This window comes from Protopterus annectens, chromosome 3.part0 (assembly GCF_019279795.1).
Source record: "Protopterus annectens isolate FY-2018-M chromosome 3.part0, PAN1.0, whole genome shotgun sequence".
NCBI lineage: Eukaryota > Metazoa > Chordata > Ceratodontiformes > Protopteridae > Protopterus > Protopterus annectens.
The window spans coordinates 1,266,892,847-1,266,916,888 of NC_056731.1; the positions used below are offsets into that span (position 1 = coordinate 1,266,892,847).

The 24,042-nt window shown below is 41.5% G+C and overlaps 1 protein-coding gene across 1 annotated transcript in view; it reads left to right on the forward strand.

The window, feature by feature from the left end:
- LOC122796726 (tetratricopeptide repeat protein 8-like) overlaps window positions 1-23,460 on the forward strand; it is a 306,505-nt gene extending 283,045 nt beyond the window's left edge. Inside the window, exon 4 of the mRNA XM_044065428.1 lies at window positions 23,250-23,460. Coding sequence (XP_043921363.1) covers window positions 23,250-23,445 — 196 coding nt within the window. The 3' untranslated portion in view covers window positions 23,446-23,460. The remainder of the gene's footprint in view (window positions 1-23,249) is intronic.
- Window positions 23,461-24,042: the final 582 nt, after the last annotated feature.

A 24,042-nucleotide genomic window follows, 5' to 3' on the forward strand; every position in this document is an offset into this window, starting at 1 on the left:
CCCATCCCCCTCCTGATAAGAGGCCTAGACAAGACACAGAATATGACTCTTCTGATCAGGTTTCCATTTCCTCTGACTCCTCTTCTGAACAAGGATACTCTCTTCCTCCCTAAGAGGATTCTGATGCTGAAGAATCTATTCCTTCAGCCTCTCCTCCTGAGGATTATTCTTTTGGGGAAACCCTGCATACCATGAGGGAGCATTTTCACTGGGAGAGTCAAGATTACTCAGAATCTAAGAAAAGGCTCAGAGACTTTCTTTTACTACCTCAGCACAGACCTCTTGCTATTCCACCTGTTCTAGATATTGTAGATGATGTATTTTCAGAGTCCGGCCTGTCTCCTGACTCTTTATCCCCTGCACCTGTTAAGCCAGACAGCTACTACAGGGTTCCAGATTCTCATAAATTTCTATATAAAAACCCTGCTGCTGACCCAGAAACTATATCTCAGGGTCCCAAAGGGGTCAAGGCTTCCACTGAAAAAAACCCTGTTCCCTCTGATAGGGATTCTAGGGCACTGGACAGATAGGGGAAAAAAGTTTACACTTCTGCTTCCTTGGCTGTAAGGGCTTTAAATTGTCAGTTTTATATGCTTAAATATCAGCAGTACTTAATGTCACTGCTAAAACAGAAAATGTTGACAAATTCTGAATGTTCTAAAAACAAGGAAATGCAGGATTTATTGCATGCAGCTGAACAAGTGGGAAAGCATACTTTGCAATGTGGTTTTGATTCACTGGAGGCCTCTTGCAGGGCCGCTGTTACGGGTTCTGTCATTAGAAGGCATGTTTGGTTAAAGGAACAGAATCTGCATGTTCATGTTAAAGCAAAATTATTGGATGCTCCATTACAGCATGATACTTTGTTTGGTGTTAAGGCAGAAGAGGTGTTGAAGAAAATGGAGGATAAAGCAAAATCTATGCAGACAGTTAAGGATTTCTTACAGGTACAGCCACCTAGATTTAGCAGGAACTGGCCTTCTAAGAATTGGTCCTTTCCAGAGTCAGACAGGCCACAAAGAGGCAGCTGCAGATGCCCTAGGGGCAGATCCCAGCCCCATGGCTCATACAGGCCTAAACAATGGGGTGCTTCTACCTCCAAAAGTGGAGAAGACAAATCATAACCATATAGGAAACAGTCCTAATGACTTTCCTCTGCCAATGCCAAGCCGTTATCTTTTCGCAGCACCCTTAGGGGGAAAACTAGCACTTTTTTCACAAAATTGGCTCATGATCACCCAGGACAAATGGGTCTTGAATATAGTGTCTCAGGGCTACAGGTTCCACTTTCACACCCTTCCAAGGATAAAAGGTATGCCAGACCTGCCACACAATCAGTGGGCAGAGGCACAAAAGCAAGTTTCATCCCTCATGGACATGAGGGCTATTCAGCGAGTACCACAGCAAGAGCAGGGACAAGGATTTTACTCAAGACTTTTCTTGGTACCCAGAAAGGACAAAGCCTGGAGACCAGTACTGGACCTGTCAATTCTAAACACTTTTCTGGACATTCCAAAATTCAAAATGTTGACTCTACAGCAGCTTCTGCCCATGCTGGGCAAGAAGGCATGGCTTGTAACTTTTGACCTCAAAGAGGCATACCTGCATGTCCCAATCGGACAGTCTTGCAGAAGATCCCTCATATTCATAGCTGGCTCAATGCACTACCAATTCTCTGCACTGCCCTTTGGCTTATCTACTGCGCCCTGGGTCTTCACAAAATGCCCGGCACCAGTAATTGCATTTTGCAGACAAAGAGGAATCTAAATATATCCTTACTTGGACGACTGCCTTATTCAAGCAGAGAACAAGGACATTCTACTGAAGCATCTGGCGTTTGTAAAAAGATTACTAATTTGCCTAGGGTACACAGTAAACGAAAAGAAATCAAAACTGGTACCCTCTCAAGAGATAATATTCCTGGGTGCAAGCTTAAATACAACTTCCCAGATGGCTTATCTCACTCCAGACAAACAATGGCAACTGACGTCTTACTTCGAAAAGATGGCAACAAAGACCCAGTTATCTGCAAGAAAAATTCTGCAGGCTTTGGGCTTCATGGCATCCTGCATTCTGCTAATTCCATATGCAAGACTGCATATGAGGAAGCTACAGTGGTATCTAAAAAGTGTTTGGACTCAACATTGCCACAGCCTGGAAACATTAATTACCCTCATTCCCTACCTGCAACAGGAGTTTTGATGGTGGGCACAAGCCCGTCACCACAACAAGGGACAGCCATTCGCTTTACCCACAGCCAGGCAGACACTAACAACAGATGCATCAGATTATGCCTGGGGGCCCATATGTCAGGAAAATGTATTCAGGGCACATGGCCCACAAGCCAAATGCATCTTCATATCAATCAAAAAGAGATGCCAGCTGTACAGAATGCCCTGACAGCCTTCAAGGATCTACTTCATCCAGGACAGTTGCTGATAAAGACGGACAATACTACAGTCATGTGGTACATAAGCAAGGAGGCACACATTCCTACCCCCTCTGCAGACGAGCCATGACTTTGTGGAACACAGCATTGACTTATCAAGTACACCTGCAAGCACAATTCCTGCCGGGAAAGACAAATACTCTGGCAGATGAACTAAGCAGAAACTTCATGGATCCTCACGAGTGGAAACTAGATCCACAAATCTTCAGCATGATAAAAAGGAAATGGGGATGCCCAGACATAGATCTATTTGCCTCCCCTCACAACTGCCAACTACAGAGATTCTGCACAAGGACTTATCATAAATAAGCATGGAAAGTGGATGCTCTATCAATCAGCTGGAAAACCCTTACAGTATATACCTTTCCTCCACTGCCTCTCCTCCCCAAGGTACTCCTAAAGGTCAGACAAGAGAAGCCAAAAATGATACTGATTGCCCCAGACTGGCCACGCCAGCACTGGTATCCAATCCTAAAGAGCTTGTCTCAAGGCCCAGCCTGGACATTACCTCAAATTCCTCATTTACTGACCCAACAAAACAATCAGGTCCTGCACAGCCAAACTCAGAACCCTAAATCTGGCTGCATGGCAGGTAATGTAACCATTCAGAACACACCTCTCTCTAAAGCAGTTATGGATGTTATTTTGGAGGCCAGGAGGCCCAGCACCAGAAAATCTTATGTAGAAAAATGGAAGAGATTTTGTGCTTGGAACCAGGCACAAGGAAGTGACACGCTTGTACCAGATATTCCTCAGATTTTACAATACCTAACTGAGATGCTGGACAAAGGCCTACCCTTCTCATCAATTAAGATCCATGCCTCTGCCATTTCAGCTCTTTACAGTAAGGACCCACCTATTTTTTCACATCCACTGCTAAGGCTGTACCTCCGAGGGGCCAGAAACATAAGACCTCCAAGGAGAGCACCAATACCTGCATGGGACCTCAATTTTGTCTTGGAAAAGCTCACACTGCCTCCTTTTGAGCCAGCCAATACAGCTGAGATAAAATACTTATGGAAAACAGCTCTTCTCCTTGCAATAACTTCAGCAAGAAGAGTCTCAGAGTTACAGGCACTAATGGCTGTGGAACTTTTTATTATTTTCCATCCGGACAGGGTTTCTCTAAGGACATACCCAACATTTATGCCTAAGGTAGTGTCCAGTGTGGCTCTTAGCCAAACCATTCATTTGCCTACCTATTATCCAAACTCACAGAATAAGGGGGAGAGACTTCTGCATTCTTTGGACATACACAGACAGCTACGCTTTTACTTGGACAAAACTAAAGCTTTCAGAAAGACTGAGCAACTCTTAGTGGCATACGCTGCAGGATCACAAGGAAAAGCTATTTCAAAGCACAGTATTTCGAAATGGATAGGCCACTGCATTCATTTCTGCTATTCACAACATGGCAAATCAGTGCCTAAGGGCATTAGGCCACATTCAACCAGAGCAGCAGCCACTTCAGCAGCCTTCTTCAGAGGAGTACCAACCAAGGACATTTTGGAGGCTGCAACTTGGACTTCAGTGAAAACTTTTACAAAGCACTACCACTTACCTCTTTACTCTAAATCCAGAGCGGGCTTTGCCACAGCAGTTCTGCAGGGCCTCATAGCCACTCCTAATTCTATTTAGGGCCAGCCACCCAACCTCAGCTTTGGGATTCAACCCAAGTGTAATGACTGCAACAGTGAAACATGATGAACATAGTACAGTTGTGTACCTACCATTAATGTAGATGTTCGAGTGTATTCACTGTTGCAGTTCAGGTTACCCTTCAACCATCCCCCTTTCATTGCTGGGACTTATCTGTACTTCTCTATTCTATACAACCTATGTGGTGTATTTGCTTGTAGATGAAGGTAATGTTTGTTAGTGCATGCTTTTTTATGAGCAGAATTTTTAGCCTACCCTTTTGGGGGCACCTGACATCTGGGAGAAGAAAAACTGAAGAAAATGGCATCGGCTGCATCTTTTATACCCCTGGCGCACTGACGTCAGGGAAGAGGCGACAGCAACCGACGACGGACCAGGACTTTGGAACTCAGGCCAACTGCGGGTAGCCTGCCAGCAGGATAACCCAAGTGTAATGACTGCAACAGTGAATACACTCGAAATTCTACATTTATGGTAGGTACGCAACTGTACTTTTCTCCTTTCCCTGTTTTCTAAGTCATCTATTTTGTTAAGCAGCCATGTATTCTGTTTAAGCAGAAATTCTTTTTGGAATTCTTCCTCTTTGAGTCTCCCTTCAATGTCATTTAGAGAAGTCTCTATATTTGTTATATTTGTATGGTGTTGCTGTAGTAGTTCCTTAAGAGTATCAGTCTATTTTTGAGAATTTAATTTGTGGTTTTCTAAGTCATTTTTAAAGGCATCCATCTTCATAGTTAGCTCCTGTAAGATAGATGTCATCAGTTGCAGTTCTTTTTTCAAAGCAGCATCTGGATGAGAATTCCTTGAGTTGTTCATATTCAGTGACTCAATGTATCTCCAAGTTACTTGATAGGAACATTTTTGTACATCTGCACCAGAATTGATATTTATGTAGTTTTTTAGTTTATCCATAGATTTCTGACGTTTTAAACTTGAAAATAATAAAATATTCCTATATTATTATACTAGTTTATGGAGCCCTTAAAATTCACTGCTCTCAGTTAGCCATCTAGGCTCTGCCCCCCCACACTATATCTTGTTAATTTGGAGTCACTAAAGACTCTCCCCATAGATGACGCTGTCTCTGTGTTCAGTAAAATTTCCATATATGTTTTAAACACATTAGTCCCCACCCAACTCATGAAACAACTAAACAACTCTTGAAACGAAGCAAAACATGGAAGGTCTGAACAAGAAAGCTCCTACTTTGCTAGCATATAGACAGCTAAGAAACATAATAAAGCAACTAAGATAAGAAAGCCTTGCTCATTCAATCAAAGCATAGACACTTGTAATTCAAAACTGTTCTGGTCCTCCGTTAATAAACTGAGAAATCCAGGACAAGCTACACAGCCAGCACCAGGCACACTGAAACAAAATGATACCATAGACAAGCAATTCAATACCCACGTCATACAGACAGTACAGTTATGAACCATCCAGGTGACCTATCAAACTCTTGATGTCCCTACACAATCAAATTAGCTCTTTCTATATTTCTTCTTCCAACCATATCCCACAGATACCATCAAAAATGCCTTAAAAAAATTAGAGCCTTCTAGATCTGCCCGTAGCAATTACCTGGCAAATATCTTAAAGTAGCAACTGCGACTTTTTCATATGCAGTGTCAGTTCTGCTAAATCAAGCCATATCTGCAACTATTATTATTCCACTGCACAAGGGTAGAATCACTACAGAACTTTCAAACTATAGACCAATTGCCATTTTATCCCCCTATCAAAAATGTTAAAAAAAAATGTATTAATATTCAACTTCACAACTGTCATAGATAACCAGCTTCTGTCTACAACCTGACATGGCTTCTGGCCTCATCACAGCACAACTACTGCTTTGCTGAATTTTCTTAATACTATCAACACCCCCAGAAATGCCAGAAGGAGAGTTTCCACCATTTTTTTAGACTTTTCAAAGCTTTTGATACTGTCGCCCACCAGAAATTCTTACTTAAACTCTAATCCTTATGTCCCTCCAACTATTCACTGAAGTGTTTACCTAAGTATTTCTCAAACAGAGCAGAAGCTGTGAAATGGAAAAAAATATTTCTCCACCTTCTTGCCTTTAAGTGTTAAGACCCACACTTTTCAACATATTCATCAATGATCTCTAGAGTCCTACAAATAATGCTACCCTAGTTCCATATGTTGATGATCCGACTCTAATCTGCTCTGCTAAATCTCTCTAAATTCCAGGATCTTACACAGCAATCCTTATTGATTGAAACATGGTTAAATTATTTACAACTACTACTAACCTCTAAAAAAAGAAAAAGTACTGCTGTTTACCCCAAAATAATTCTCTACCAAAATAGCACTATTCAGTATCTTGTGCCAACAACATCATGACAAAACAAACTGCACAAAATTACTGTGTCATCAATGACCAGTTGAAATTCAACCACCAAGTATCTCACATGGTTAAAAAAATCAGCAAAAAGTATACCCAGTAAAAACCTACCTCAATGACATAGCCAGAAGGTGTATAGTCTCTTACTTTCTTAGTGCTTCTCTCCTCTATGCTACCCCCAGTTTCCACTAACTTTTGAGTCTCTCAACAGTCCAAGATTGAACAATGTTGTACTGAAATAGTGACATTTACAGTAAATATAACAGTAGAACACACCACTGCATAGCCATGAGAGAATTAAACTTGTTAGACTTAATTATTTCTCAGCTAAGTACAATATACAGAATTCTCTATAAGCCACATAATTGCCCATCCCTTAACAACTTATTGCAACACTACTCTACCAGTAAAATCATTAATCATTATAACCAAATAACCTAATACTGCAGGTGACTCTATGTATTCAGTGTAGCTAAACTATGGAACCACATCACTAATCACATGATCTGTTGTCTATTTGAGCATTTGAAGAGGTGTATCAGCAGCTTTGTTAATGTTCAGCGTTTACTGATGCACAAGTATATTTTATATTGTAACAGTCTGTCTTTATTTCATATAGCAAATGTATATGCAACTGTTAATGTGTATTACTTAATGTATATTGCAGAACTAATATGTGACCAAGCCAGGTATGGAAGCAGTGGCCATAAGGAAAGTTTGTGGTGGAATGCAGAAGTCCTCAGAAGAAAGGAGGAGTGCAGGAAAAAGTGGGAGATTAAGACAGACAAGGCTAAGAGTGGAATACTGGTTGGCTAACAAAGAGGCTAAGCGAAGGAGTTGCAGTAGCAAGGAACAAGGCAGCCGAACTTTTGGAAAGTGATTCATTAGATGGCACAAAGAAACTCTGTCAGATTGCAAGGCAAAGACAGAAAGATAATGAGGATAGTCAGGCACCCATCATAAGAGATGCCATTGACAACCTGCTCACCAGTCCACAGGATATCAGAGGCAGATGCAAGCAGTACCTTCAACAGCTTTCGAATATGGAAAACTCCACAGAAGCTGTACTGCCCCAGACACAGCCAGCAATGAAAGAAGAGGAGTCACCATAGAAGTAAGAACAGTACTTAGGAAAATAAAAGGGAAAGCAGCAGGCTACTCAGATGAGGTCACAACAGATATGATCAGAATGTTGGGTAAGTTAGGGAAGAAATGGCAGGGGGGACTCAAGAGCAGTATGGAGAGAAAGGTGTGTCCCCAGATGACTGGAGAATAAGCATTTCTAGTGCCAGTGTACATGATCAAAAGGAACATTCACAACTATGGGCAGTATACAAGTGAACAACTCCTATCACACTGCATGAAAGTCCTGGAGAGAATGATTGATAAATGAATATGCAGAGTAGTAGAAATTAAGATGGGAGATGAGCAGTTCAGATTCGGATCAGGATGTAGCAAAACTGACTCAATGTTTGCAGTGAGACAGATAGTTGAAGAAGATAGAGATGAGGAAAGTGTCAAACTGGGCTTTTCTAGACTTGGAGAAAGTATATGATAACGTCCAAGAAAGCTGATTTGGGCAGTTATGCAGTAGTTCAAAGGTTCAAAAAACATTCGTAGAATTAATGCAGGCTATGTACAAGGACCCAGTAACTCCAATATGAACAGCGTTCTGCCTCATAGAGGGGTTCCAGTGGGAGTGGCTGTGCATCAGGGATCAGCTCTGAGCCCACTGCTATTCATACTGGTGATGGGCTACATTAGCAAACGGGTTGAAGGGGACAGATCAACAAAGTTGCTATAGGTTCATAGTTGTGTACTAGGCTAATGGCCCTGGAGCCTTTACAAGCCTAGCCCATAGGATTGTTCTGGCATCGTGCCACCTGATCTTAGTTCCCAGTGCTTCTGTCGACTAGAGCCACTGGTGTGATCCCCAGGGTGAATTTTCTATTTCCCATCCACTCATCAAAATTTCTGCTGCCAGTGAGGTGCTCTGTTTGACATGTATGGGAAGTCTATTCCATAGCATGGGCAGTCTCTGGGTTATGAACCTGTCACTCCAGCATGTTCTGTTGATTGTGGTAATGAGGTTGAGGTCTCTGAAGCTTGTGGTGTGGAGGGATTGGGATTTCTTTAGATGTAGCATTTCTAACAGAGCTGGGTCAGACATGGCTTTGTAAGTCAAGCAGAGATTGCCTCTAAGTAGGCGATATGAGGCAGAGAATAGTTGAAGTTTTTTGAGGCTGTCCATATAGGACAAGTGTGTAAGGCCTAGGATCCTCTTTGTGAGGTACTTTTGCTGCCTTTCCAGTTGTTGCAGGTGTCTAGTGAGGTACATACCAAATGGGGCACTGTACTTGATTATTGACCTAATGAGGGAAAAGTAAAGAGAGACAATGACCTCTTTCTTCCTAGATGCAAAACCCTTAGTAATGAGATGTGCCACACAGAAGGACTTTCTGACCACAGTGGCAATGTGGTGGTCAAAAGAGAGGTTGCTGTCATCCTGTGTTCCCAGATCTGTTACAACACCTTCTGTGTTCAGTGGAATACCATCAATGTGGTAATTCATGAGAACTGGGTTTTTCCCAAAGGGGATGACGACACTTTTTTTGGCATTGAGCTTAAGGCCATGGTTCTGACACCATTCGTTGGTTTCAGTGAGGCCTTTCTGTAGGATGTCAACATCACTTGGGGAGTTAATAATAGCTCTCAACTTGCAGTTATCTGTGAACTTTGTTAGCCAGAGTCCCTTCGTGTTGGCCTGGACTTCAGAGAAGTTGATACCAAACAGGAGAGGACCCAGGACCAAACCCTGTGGGACTCCACTCGTGACTGGTCGGCAGTCTGACTTGGAGTCAGTTACTTTCACACTGTTGGTTCTATCTGTGAGCCAGTTTGCAATCCACCTAGTGATATAGGAGTTGATGCCTAGCTTAGTGAATTTTTCTATGATTCCTGAGTGGTGAATGGTATCAAAGGCCTTGGCCAGATTAAGGTAGCCTGTATGAACCACCTTGCCTTCATCCACAAGTCTGGACGACCAAGTGTAGCAAGCATGATCTACCCTTTACAAAAGCAAACTGTGTGGAACCCAGAGTTTGGAGATTCCCTGTAGTCTTGTTTATTAGGTCCATAGCTTTGCATGTCAGTCTAATGGGGTGATAGTTCCCAGGGTCTGTAGTCGCTTATCCTTTCTGGAGAGGGATGACTGTAGCAGTGCATCATTCGGTAGGGACAAAACCTGAGGTGAGGCTGTGATTGAACTGGGCCCACAGGTGAGGTGCCAGTTCACTCTGTAGTTTGTGTAGAACACATCCAAGGACATTGTCAGGTCCCATAGAAGTTGTATTTTTGGCCTTGGACAGTGCTGTTTTAACCTGGGCAGCAGTAATATTGGGTGCCTGGTAATCTACTGGTATTGTGATTGGTCCTTGGGGGAGGGTAAGGTTTGCACCGAATCTGTCGGCCAGAATATTGGCAATATCTGTTGGCTCGGTATAGGAGGTACCATTGTGCAGTAGCTCAGAGCAAATTTGGGTTTTGCCATAGAGATTCTTTACATGACTATAGAAGGTCTTGTGGTTGTCTTTGCTATCTGCTCCAATTCTGTTTTCATAGCTAGCTTTAGAATATTTGATGAGGGATCTCAACTTTTTGTTGAGGCTAATAAGGCTGTTTTACCAGTCTTAGGACTTCACCTTATTCTTCATCAGTTTCCTCCTTCTGTTTTAGAGTTTGTTTATGGCAGGGGACCACAAGAGAAAATATGATGAGATCTATGCATTTGTATATGTGTTCATGCAGTGCATTGGTGTATGATTTGGTGGTCATGCATGGGTGCCGTGAAGTTAACCACCTCTGTTTTTAGGAGCCCAAAGTTAGCTTTGGAGAAGTTTTTTCATGTTGGTTACCTTTGCAGGGAGGGGGGTGGGAGAGATGTGGATTTCCAAGGTGATTAGTTTGTGGTCAGATCTAACCAGGGAGGAGTTGACTATTGGTGTAGAGCAATGGTCGCTCATGTTAGTAATGACCAGGTCAGAGATATTGCTACCTCTAGTTGGGGTAAGAACAAGCTGGTCCAGGGCATTGGAATTAATGAATTCAAGGAAATGTTGGGCAAGTGTGTTGGTACATGAGAAGTTTTCCCAGTTAATGGAGGAGTAGTTGAAGTCACCCAATATGACAGTGTTAAGTTATACCCTAATATTCTCCAGGGTGCGTAGGAACATGGAGTGTGAGTCTTGGGACATGTTTGGAGACCTATAGCAGGCTACAACCTGAATAGCTGTCTTACTCAGTATTAGTTGCACCTGAAGTATCTGTGATGCGTTATGCTGAGCTACCAGTCTGGAGGTGTGCACATCCTTTATGAATATGGAAACACCACTGCCTTTGGAGCTTCGGTCAAAGTTCTGAGGTTGAAAGGTGTGGAATGAGTTATAGCCTGGTAGTGCAGGGGTGCTTTCTGCTCCCTTGAACCAGGTCTCTGTTACAGCACAAATGTCGATGTTCTCCATTTTAAGGAGTGCTTTGAGTGAATGCATTTTGAGATTTAGACTTCTAGCGTTGAGCAGCATGACCCTCAGATTGCATTTGTTTGTAGCTGTTATGATGGTAATTTGGTCTTTGGAACTCCACCTAAAAAGGCACTATAGAGGTGGCAAGAGCTTTGGCCAGTATCCAGAAGCCCAGGGGCGACAGATGCAGGCCATCTCTGGCAAAGCATCAAGGTCTGTCAATCATGTCATCCCAGGCAGACAGATACTGGATCCCCTTAGAATGACACCAGAAACTTACCCAGTTGTTGAAATCAATCCTTTTCTGCTTGTACTGTGGTATTCTGGGTGATGGTAAGATGCTGCTTAGGGCTAGGGTCATACCCGCCTGGTGTCCATAATCCAAGAGCTCCTCCATGTCTCTTTTTGTGTAGTCCAGGGAAGTACGTCTCGGGTCGTTCACACCCACATGTATAGTGACAGTCATAATTGTACCTGTTGTTAAGGGACCTGAGTGCATGCATTATGTTGCGTATCCTGGCACCTGACAGACAGCTTACTGTTACTTTCTCCTTATTCAGCCTAGTGAGTGGGACATCAGTGTGCCTCTCTATCGAGTCACCTATGACTAGTGTGTTGGGCATACTGGTTTGCCTTAGGGGCTTTGGTTGAGTGGCACACTGTTTAGGAGAGGTATGTGTCTCGTGATTAGTGTTGTGTTGTGGTGATCGAGTGTGTTTCTGCCTTGGAGGTCTCTACTGATTGGGCAGATTTTTATTGAGAGTAGGGCTGTAGGTTCTATTGCTTGTGAGGCTCAGAAACTTGCATACAGTCCTGGATACAGCAAATCTGTATCTGTATCTGGACTGTACTAGTTACAGGAAAGGAGGGAAAAGCGCAAATGCGGGCTTTTAAACCAGAAAGTTGAAAGAGATAGAAAAACTGCCCCAACACCCAATAAACTACAATTTCTGGGCTAGAAACCAACTTGTGGTAGATAGGCTACCTAGTGCTTACCACTCCTACTGACAAGCTAGAAAGCTTCCCCTCCAACACAGAAAGGCTTTGGGGGGTGGGGCTCAGAATCTTACAAACAGTCCTGGATGCAGCAAATCTGTATCTGGACTAGACTAGTTAGAGGAAAGGTGGGAAACAAGCGCAAATGCGGGCTTTTAAACCTGTATGCAGATGATGTGTCATTACAGGAAGACTCAGAACAAGAACTTCAGCAAAAGATAGAGGAATAGAATACAAAACAGAAGGTACATGGGATGAAACTGAGTACAGGTAAAATAGTTGTAATGGTGGCAAATGTGAAAATCAGAAGATGCTGAGAACTGAGATGTTGCCCAACTTCTAAGTAAGGGCATGGCATCCACTTCCAAGGAAGTCGTAGTGCCACTTTATTTGGTCCTAATCAGACCCACCGTTGAGTATAATGCCTCCTTTGGCATATAACCTACCAGACATATATACAACAGTTGAAAGACCAATGAAGGTTCCTTACCAAGAGAATCCAGGGTATAAAGAACACATTGTACTGATCACCTTAAATCCCTATCTCTGTACGCTGCCTCCTACCGGTTACTGAGAGGCAATCTATGCCTGGTGTAGACTGCATTGTTAGATCCAGCTCTGATGAAAGTCTTGCACAGTAGAAAGCCTTGAGTGTAGTCATTTTATTGGCAAGAAGATCTAATAGTCTGCTTACCTTGTTTTTAATACCTGTATAAATTCAGCACAGTTGAATGGCTCTTGGCTGATTTCCACAAAGCAAAGTATTTTTATTGAATAATCACAGTTTTATAAGCTGCTTAAAGTAGACTGCTGTTGAAATCTTGAATTACTTATTGCCTGTCCTTGTGCCTTTCCTTAAGTTAAAGTTTGTTTGTGGTAACATTTCACTCTGGACATTCTCTTACTGTACTTTTACATTAGGACTGACTGGAATTATTCATCTAGTGGCAGTAGGTGTTTGCCTGGTTTATCTAAGTTGGGAAGCATGCAGAAAGACTCAAAAGTGTAGTCGTCATATTGGCAAGAGGGCTGAGTAGTCAGTTTTCTGTATTTCTAGTGTTTGTATACATTTGGCACATTTGCACTGAGCTACTTGCTGTGCCAGTGCCCTGTGCAGATGCAAACATCGAGAAGAAAATTTTCCCTTTAGAACTGCCCATAAAGTAGTAGCTTGGAAAGCAGTAAATATAGAGCAAATACTTTGCACACTAACAAGGTTAGAGCAGCTAGTTTGTGTAAGTGGCAATACCATTTAATTTAGTAGAATGTAGTATTTTGTAGCTTAGTTTGTCTCCAACACCCCCCCCAAACAAAACACCATTAATAGCCTTCTGTTAAACCCCGTATGCTACACCCATATCTCAGCAGTTAGAGGGACTGGATAGCATGGATATGCAATTTCTTTAATTTCTCTGCAGCCAGCCTGGTAGATATGGGTATCTTGAGACACTGCAGCAATTATATCATGTTTACTGACAATCACGTCATCCTTAAAGTAACAGATATAGTATGCAAGAGGTATACTTGCACAGTGATACTGGAGGCTAAACACTCGCATACAGTCCCACATCAGGTTGTCAAAACCATGCACACTGTGCACACACAGCAATGTATGCAATCTTCCTATACAACAAAGACCACTTACATTGCCCGTCGGCAAAGATTATCTTCAGCAAACCCTAAAGCAATCAAAAACACATAAAACTACGCATTCACCTACATTCAGTGCATCCCAAATACAAAGCCCATAGGACAAGCAAACACACTTCCCAGGACTGTAGTCATAACGGAATCCATTGTAAGACATACTAATGCTCCTCTAACAGGGATGAACAAAGAGAAGGTAATGGTCAGTTGCCTATCAGGAGCCAGGATCCACCAAGTTACACACACATTGAAGTCACTGCACTATACATACCAGTATGATTCCATCATAGTCCATGTAGGTGTAAATGACCTGAAACATGCCTCCCTAAACTGTATGAAGAGAGGAATTATGGAGCTTGCAGACTACATTTCTCAAGCTGGTGTGAGCCTAGCACTGAGCAGAATATTACCATCACCAAGGATGATGCCACAATGCAAACAGGCAGAATTGTTTGCAGAAAATCTTTACAAGCGTGTGAGTGGCAGCATAGGAGATGCTACATCTACCAGAAGTTAGCCAAAAACAATACAAATTAAGCCGGTTATATAAGAAAAGAAAAAAAATCATGCTTAAATTCAGGAAGTGAAACTCCCATAAAGATAAGAGCTTTCTTATTGAGTTAAACAGGCAAGTAAGAGGGCTAATTAAGTCCAATAAATCCAATTTTGAGGTTAAGTAAGCCTTCCAAGCAAAAGACAACCATAAGGCCTTCTCCAGCTGTGTCAGAAATCTCAAAGGTAGCACACAGTGATGTGTGGAACTGGTGGATAATGGTGCCACATTCACTGATTCTGGTGATAAAGTGAATTTTTGGGTGACTAATGCAATTACAGCTGTACTTTGAACTCATCCCCAGCCACCCCATAAGAAATACCTTCAAGTATAACCCCTCCAACTGTAAATAGCATGTCCTGCCTGCGCTCTCTAAGGCCAAGAATGCAATCTTAATGGGCCCTGATAATATCCAAGGATGCCTTCTGGATACTCTAAAATATGACCTATCAGAGCCACTGGAGTTTTTCTTTAACTAACAAACTATCAACAAAGACATTGGAGACCTTCAGACCTTGGATCCATTCCAGTCTGGCTTTATCAAAGGAAGTTAACTAACCGCAAGTTCGTGGAAATGCTGGGGTGCAGGATGACAGTAAATCCAAATAGCAAAAACTGGTTGTAAAATCCAAAAGCGTTTATTTGAACAGAATCAAAGTCACGTTAAACACTAAAAGCGTTTTTCGTACCAGCAAGTGCCGGAACTTCATCAGACAACAACTTCCTCTAACACTACTTCATTTATAGGAATTAGCCGCTGTCAGCAGTTAATTATTTAAAACGCACATATTCTTTTGTTTTTAAAATAAAAAACAAATACATAATAAATGATAATAGATACATAATAAATAATGTTAAAATAAAATGCAATGCAATACAAAGGTCCTACATAAGTGCTTTGTAAGGAACCAAGTTACAAGAAATAAATGGGTTGTAGTGGCATGCAGACATATTTATACAGTTAATAATATGCACTTCACCCTATCTAATAGGTTATTACATATATATTTTTAAAATATTAATGTGTAGATGCATTACAATACACACCTTTAAAGTAAAAGCACATAAACAACAAAGGTTGGGTTTTTAGTAAAGCCACCGGAAAAAGGAAATTGTTGGCCACTACAACCCATTTATTTCTTGTAACTTGGTTCCTTACAAAGCACTTATGTAGGACCTTTGTATTGCATTGCATTTTATTTTAACATTATTTATTATGTATCTATTATCATTTATTATGTATTTGTTTTTTATTTTAAAAACAAAAGAATATGTGCGTTTTAAATAATTAACTGCTGACAGCGGCTAATTCCTATAAATGAAGTAGTGTTAGAGGAAGTTGTTGTCTGATGAAGTTCCGGCACTTGCTGGTATGAAAAACGCTTTTAGTGTTTAACGTGACTTTGATTCTGTTCAAATAAACGCTTTTGGATTTTACAACCAGTTTTTGCTATTTGGATTTACTGTCATCCTGCACCCCAGCATTTCCACGAACTTGCGGTTAGTTAACTTCAGTGTTCATTGGTTTTCTTCAGTTTCTGGTATTTATCAAAGGAAGGTCATGCCTACTGAACCTGGTGAACTGCTTTGAGAAGGTCACCAAGGCAATAGACGAGGGTAAAATGGTGCATACTGCCTACTTTGACCTGGCTAAGGCATTTGATACAATGTCCATCTCTGATATTGTTAACAAACTTACAGAATATGGCAGGAACCCCTATATAATGCACTAGATAGCCAGCTTGCTCAGAGATAGGACCCAGGAAGTCATGATTGCTGAGACCCCCCCCTCCATAAAGAGGCAGATCACCGATGGAGTTCTGCAGAGCTCCATGCTGCTACCACTCTTCTTTGGCATCTGCTTCTCAGAAGTCAAGACCAATGTCAAAGGCCTTTGTGTGACCATGTTCACAGATGATTACAATCTATGAATAGTCATAGAACCCAAAAGATGCAAACACCTTACAAGAGGGTCTAACATAGACAAATGACCGGTGCCAAAGCTACAGCTTTAAACTCGGTGACAGGAAATGCATTATAGTACCTATTGGGGAGTTAGCCACTACAGGAAATAGTGCATCATTGCTAACCCCCCCCCCCAAGAGTAGACCCACTAGTCAGGGATCTGGAAATACATGGAGACAATAACCTGGCCTTTGACCAACATGTGTCCAAGCTGGTAAGGAAAGTATACTGTGTTGTTCAACTTATAAGCAAGGGCATGGCATCTAGGTCCAGGGAAGTCACTGTACTTGGCCCTCATCAGACCCACCATTAAATATAATGCTACCTTCGGTATGTGCTGGACTAGACACATGCAGCAACTGGAACATCCGCAAAGGTTCCTTACAAAAAGAATACAGGGCATAAACAGAATGTTGTATGTGGATCACCTCACATCCTTATTTCTATACTTAGGTTCCTACAGACTACTGAGAGGTGATCAATGCCTGGCATACATGGACCCTCCTCTGTTGAAGGCTTTGCACATCTGTAAAGCAAGCTACATCAGAACTACTAGATCTAAAGACCTAAATTTTGAGTGCAACTTAAATAGGGCATGTTAATGAAACATGTATGTATCTCAGAGATTTCTCATTCTCTTGATTAGGTCCTCCTGTCCATGTGAAGGAAAGTCCCTCCCTAATCCTCTTTAAGCATAATTTGGACCATTCAATGGCAAATCAGAAATTCACCCCTGGTCTGGCACCTATGTCTCTGTTGACAGAGGCAGTCATTAAATCATGTTATAACCAGCAGTCACCCCCTATATAAACATCTAAAACATGTAACTTGTGGGACACATTTGGGTTGCACAGCTAGGCTAATAAAGGCTGTAGTAGTCATTAGTCAGTCTAGTATACACCTATGATCCTATGAACATCTGCAAAATGAACAGCATCAGAACCACTAGATCCAAGGATTTAAATTTTGCTTGTGACATAAATAAGACATGTTGGAGAGACAGATGATAACCCTTCCAAATGTATGAAGCTTTTAACCTGTTCCACTATTTTCATAGGTTCATACTAGGCTATCTGCCCTAGGGCATTTATAAGCCTAGCCAGAGTGTGTGTGTTTTTCACCACCCCTTAGGATGAGAATACTATACCCATTAGTTTGCTGTGCCTCTGTCCAGCAGTGACACAGAGATGATTCCCGGGGTAAACCTACGATCTCCCATCCACTCGTCAAGATTTCTCTTGAACAGAGTCAGTGAGGGGCTCTGCCTCACATGGACTGGGATTCTGTTCCATAGTGTAGGGAGTCTCTGGGTGATGAATCTGTCCCTCCAGCATGTCCTGTTTATATCCGTGTTGAGGTTTAAGTCTCTTGCTCTCATGGCTCTGGTGGATTTGGATTTTTTGAGGTGGAGCATGTCCATTAATTCCGGGTTGGACATGGCCTTTAATGTCAGGCACAGATCACCTCTGAGCAGACGGTATGCGACTGAATAGAGCTGGAGTTTCTTCAGTCGGGCAGCGTATGACATATGTTTGAGCTCCTTTATCCTTTTGGTGAGGAACTTTTGGGTTCTTTCCAACTGCTGCAGGTGTCTGGTAAGATACATTCCTAATGGGGCGTTGTACTCAATCATTGGTCTGATAAGTGAAGAGTACAGGGGTACAATGACCTCTCCTGATCTGGATGTGAATCCCTTCATGATCAGGTGGGCAATGTAGAAGGTCTTCCTAACCACTTTGGCAATGTGAGTGTCAAAAGAGAGGTTACGGTCAACTTGGGTCCCCAGGTCCCTGATAACTTCCATGTTTAATGGATTACCACCTATGTGGTAATTAGGGGTTACCTTGTTTTTCCCAAAGGGTATGACTATACATTTTTTGGCATTTAGCTTAAGGCCATGGCTCTGGCACCAGTTATCCATTTCTATGAGACCTCTCTGGAGGATGTCTGTGTCTGATGGAGTGTCAATTATGGTGCCCAGTTTGCAGTCATCTGCAAATTTTGTCAGCCACAATCCCCCTATGTTTGCCTGCACTTCAGAAAAATAAGTGCCGAAGAAGAGGGAGCTCAGGACTGCGCCCTGTGGGACACCGCCGTGACCGGCTTAGAGTCTGACATGGCACCAGCAACTCTAACCCTGTGGGTTCTGTCCTTGAGCCAGTTTGCAACCCATCTTGTGACATATGGGTTTACATCTAAGCTGGTGAGCTTTTCTATGATGCCCGAGTGGGGTATTGTGTTGAACGCTTTTGCTAGGTCAAGGTAGGCTGTGTGAACTGCCTTACCCTCATCAATGGCCTTAGTGACTGTTTTGAAACATCGACCAAGTTCAAGAGGCAGGATCTGCCCTTGACAAAGCCAAATTGGGTAGGATCCAGTGTCTGTAGGTCCCCAATGTCTTTATTTATGAGTTCCATTATGATCCTCTCCATAGCTTTGCAGACAAGGCTCGTCAAGCTTATGGGGTGGTAATTTCCAGGGTCTGTAGAAGCACTGCCTTTGTGGAGTGGGACCGCAGTTGCCGTACGCCATTCTTTGGGTACGTATCCTGTAGTAAGGCTAAGATTAAACAGCAGCCTTATGTGTGGGTTTAGTTCCTCATTGAGTTCGTGTAGCACACAGCCGGGGACACCGTCCGGTCCCATTGATGCTGTGTTTTTTGCTTTAGAGAGAGCAGCTCTCACCTGGGCATCTGAGATGTTTGGGAGGCTAGACTCTGATGGGATAGATATTTCTCCTTCTGGGGGGAAGGGAGGGGAGAAATTTGCACTGAACCTGTCTGCCAGTATGTTGGCAATGTCTGTGGGTTCAGTGATTTTTGTATCATTTTGGACTAATTCTGAGCATATCTGGGAGTTTCCACCCAGGTTTCTAACATAGCTAAAGAAGGCCTTATGTTTGTCTTTTGTGTCTTTAGCGATGTTTCTCTCAAAGTTGGCCTTGGATGATTTTATGAGTGATCGTAGTTTTTTGCTAGTGTTGATCAGAGATGCCTAGGTATTTATTAGGATAACGTCCATCAGGGCTTTTATAAACCTATCAGTGCAACCCAACCCAGTTGTGTCCGCATGTGTCATGGGTGTTTGTTAGCAGGGTTAGTTCAGGCTAAGGGAAGTCTGAATGTGGAGGTCAAACCTAGAATCAGGGGGCCAGCAGCCTAGTGGCACAGAGTGTCAGGGGTAGTGTATAACAGAATAATGCCAAAGAAGCTGAAAAATAAGGTGCATAAAATAGTGGTGTGACCATTACCATTGTATGGTACAAAATCCTGGGCAGTGAAGGTGGAGCAGTTCAGGAAGCGAGAGGTGATGGAGCTGAAGTGCTTGAGATGGGTGGTAGGATGCACATTATAGGACAGATGAAGAAATGAGGACATCAGAGCAGAGAAGATCAAAGAGAACAGATTACAGTGGTGTGGACACATGTACAGAAAGGCAGACGACAAGCTGGTGAAGAAGACTTGGGACAGACAAGAAGACGGCAAGAGGAAATGAGGGCATCCAGCAAAGAGATGGATGGATTGTGTGAAAGAAGACCTGAGACGGTCAGATGTTACTGTCGAGCAAGGTAGGAGAGTGGCATTAAATGGAGAGAAATGTCAGCAGTTGATATGATACCCAGATACCATATAGTAAAAGGGAGTTGATGGTGATGATGCTGACTGAATGTATGCTTAAAATGTTTTTAATCAGTTGAAGCTTTCTTCTTTGGGTCCCTGCTGAAAACAGGTTTTTGACTAAACCCAGTCAGACAAATGAGGTAAGCAAAAAAAAAAAAAAAAAAAGAGTGCATTGATAAAATTAGCAACTTTTGTAAGCCACATCATGTTTGCTTAAGTTTATGAAACATTATACACTTCAGATTTGATGATGCCTCTGTACCATTAAAATACATAATTTCTACTGTATCTTGTGTAAAATGGTAATTTAGGTCTGCAGTATGAATTATCTGTTTTGGTGAAGTAGACAGATTTTTTATACTCTGGTTGCTTAGGGTGTCTAGTAATTTAATGAAGTGTGTTTGCTAACCGTCTTCGTTATGAGTTCATATATTTATGTTTATTACAGTACCCTTCAGCTGCCACGATGTGTGATAATCACACTGTGAAAGTAGCAGACTCTAAATCAAACTTCAGACCAGTGACAAGTGGAGTACCACAGGGTTCAGTCCTAGGTCCTCTCCTGTTTGGTATCTACTTCTCTGAAGTACAGGCTAACACAGAAGGTCTTTGGCTAACAAAGTTCGCAGATGACTGCAAACTAAGAGCCATAATCAAATCTCCTAACGATGTGGACATCCTACAAAAGGGCCTCACTGAGACAGATGCCTGGTGTCAAAGCCATGGCCTCAAGCTCAATGCCAAAAAGTGCATTGTCATCCCTTCTGGTAAAAATTCTGAACCCATGAACTACCACACAGGCGGTAGTCTACTTAACACCGAACGTGTGATAAGAGACCTTGGGACAGAGGTGGACAGTAGTCTCTCCTTTGATAATCACATCACCACAGTAGTCAGGAAATCCTTCTGCGTGGCACACCTCATCACAAAAGGTTTCTTGTCCAGGAAAATGAGGTCATTGTTCCCCTCTACTCATCACTCATTAGACCCATTATAGAGTACAACGCCCCTTTTGGTATGTACCTCACAAGGCATCTACAACAACTGGAAAGGCCACAGAAATACCTCACAAAAAGGATTACCAGCCTCAAACAGATGCCCTACGCAGACCATCTCAAAAAACTCCAGCTTTACTCCATCGCATATCGCCTACTCAGAGGCGATCTCTGCCTAACATACAAAGCTATGTCAAACCCAGAGCTGTTGGATATGCTCCACATAAAGAAATCCCAATCCCTCCGAGCTACATGCTCTAGGGACCTAAACCTTGTCACCACAATAAACAGAACATGCTGGACAGATAGATTCCTGTCTCAGAGACTTCCCATACTCTGGAACAAACTACCTATCTATATCAAACAAAGCTCCTTATTAGCACTCTTCAAGAAAAAATCTTGATGATTGGATGGGAGATAGGAAATTCACCCCGGGATCACTTCTGTGGCTCTGCTTGACAGGGGCACAGGAAAATAATTTTCTTGGGTGGCAAAAGCCAGGTTACCATTTGGCTAGGCTTATATAGGCCCTAGTGCCAATAGCCTAGTACCTACCTATGAACCTATGAACATATGAGACATTGTTGCATGCAGAATCAATCTTTTGTTGTTAGTGTTTCTCCCAGAAACCATGCGTGTGCATAAAATTTGAAAGTTATGTTAGAATTTCAAGCTATAGTAGGATGTGATGTGTGAACATTTTGGTTTTCTTCATATGTGATTGATTACATATGGTTTATGCAACAATTATGTTTATCCTTTTAATATTATTATTGCTTAAGAACTATTTGTAAAACTGGTAAACTGCTATTGTTCTAATATCTGTTGCTGGAAACTGCTTAATTGTTGTATTTCTGCAGTGGCAGGCTGAGAACTGCATAATTGCTGTATTTCTGCAGTGGTAGATTGGTATAGACATAACATATTGGCATACAGTTAGCTTGAAGATATGGCAATCAGGGTTTGCTAGGTGATATTAGCATAAAGAGGTAACCCAAAGATGTAGGTTACCTGCTGCAAGTGGGTACATTTGCAGGGTGTGTTTCTAAGTTTAATACATTTCCTTTAATTTGGTGAAAAGTAGAAAGGTAGAATTAGGGAGAAGGAGACTGGGTTTTACTAGTTGAGGTGTTTGGAAAGAGTGGCATTGTAAGGATAACTAAACTCTTTGTAGTAAAGTAGTGGATAATATTATTAGGTCATTGCTGGAAAGGTAGACATTTTGTAGGGAGAAGGTTGTGTGAATAGGTTTAGTGTGTGTGTCTGTTTTCCGAACTGCTTGTGATTGGGAAGTGATAGAGCAGATTTTGTTGTTTGACAGCTGTCTTGGCTAAGCTTCTCCTATGTATGAATTTCTTTTATTTACTTTATTTTATTTACCCCTTGTTGACCATGGCAGTCCCGCTAGGCTAGTAGCTTCTTTACAGCCAAGACCCAAGGTAGTGTTTATACTACTTAGGGAAATATGAACAGGGCATTGGGAAACTTCCCATACTCTGTTCAGTAGGTGCAGTTGGATATTTTGCATCTGCCTAAGCTACCACCACCTCAAGCAGATGGAGCCTTGGTTTAACATGTCATCCGAAGGATGACGTACTGAAGAGTGCAACATCTCCCCTTATGCTGCACGGCAGTGTCAGCAATTGATCTACCTAATATGGGAATAGAACCTATAGCCTTCTGCACTAAAATGTTTTATTCAAAGATAGCTTTGAATGTTTCCATCTTGTTCAGTTTTTTCTCTTGATTACTTCTCCTAGGTAATCTTGCTTTAATGCACTGAGATCCCCATTTATTCTTTTCTCTGGATTAATATTGCTGAAATAATATTGCATTGCTTGTGAAAATTCAGATGTGAAAAGTTAAAAGTGAACGCTAGAATGTTGGGTTAGGCACATTATAAACAGGAGGTTATCATATTTAAGGATATTGGAATGAGTCAAAATCAAGAAAACAGAAGGAATCACCACGAATAAATAGAACCTCCGTTTGTAGCAAAAGATAAAATGTATTTAATATAATAGAATGGATGGCCAGGCTATGCTTCTTCAGATAAACAACTACACATACATTTAAAACTTATTTATATACACAGGAAACATTTTTGGCGGGCTTGTTATCTCATTCAATTAAGCAATCAAGCAATCACCGGGACTTTTAGTGCTTGCAAAGTTAAAAGCTTATAACACTCAAAACATTCTTAATATTTAAATGCATAAAACATAAGAAAGAAAAACATAAAACATTATGACTAGCTGTCATTATTAAGATCCTGCACGATAACTGATGTAAAAATGTTCTTACCTACTAATATTGGAATGAGTACAAAAACAGAGTTCAGTTTTTATTCAGTTAATTTTCCATATTTTGAATAATTTGTTTTTTATTTTTCATTGTCTTCATTTTGATAATGTTGATTTTCTCTGGTATTGTCATTTCTTTATTTTTATATTGTTAAGTCTGTGATATCTTTGATTGTAGGCCTGTAACACAAGGAGGTAGACCAGTTACAGGGTTTGTCCGGCTGAGCTCTCAGTCTGGGAGGCCAGGCACCATGGAACAAGCCATCATGACTCCACGAACTGCTAATACTGCACGCCCAGTTACAAGTGCTTCTGGCAGATATGTTCGATTGGGAACTGTAAGCGTTTTGTTTGCCTTGCAAGTATTTTTTTAGAAGTAACATTGCAGCTTGAATATACTTACTGTGATAATAGAAAAAGCTTAAGTTAATTCCTCAGTAACTGATCATACTACCATGTTATGAAGTATAACAAAAATACGAGTTTTGATTGAGCTTTTCATAAAATATAATGGGTGAATGTACACTGTAAACAAATTATTGAAAAATGAATGAAAGAAAAACTCATCTCTTGAACTGTGCAGTGATTTAATAATAAAATATATCTGTTTTGAAAAGAACATATCGAAAGACCTATCGCTATGTAACTAATTTGCTTCAGAGTGAAATTACTCTCTGAACCTTTTCCCATTTTACAAATTGTTTTAAGCTTGGATCATAACCTCATATTGTAATGACATCAAGTGCAGCATCTTAATAGAGTTACAAATGGTTTATGGCAGGTGCAGTTTTAAATGCATTTAGGCTACGTCATACTTTGAGTCTGGTAAATGTTAGATTTAACATCTTGAAGATGCTGTGGACAAGAGGGGGTATGCTTCTCCACAGAGAAAGCAAAAGCCATTTGCCCGTGTTTAAAAGAGTTACAGACATTTCTTAGGTTGGCTGTTTGTTATGGAATTTCCATGCTTA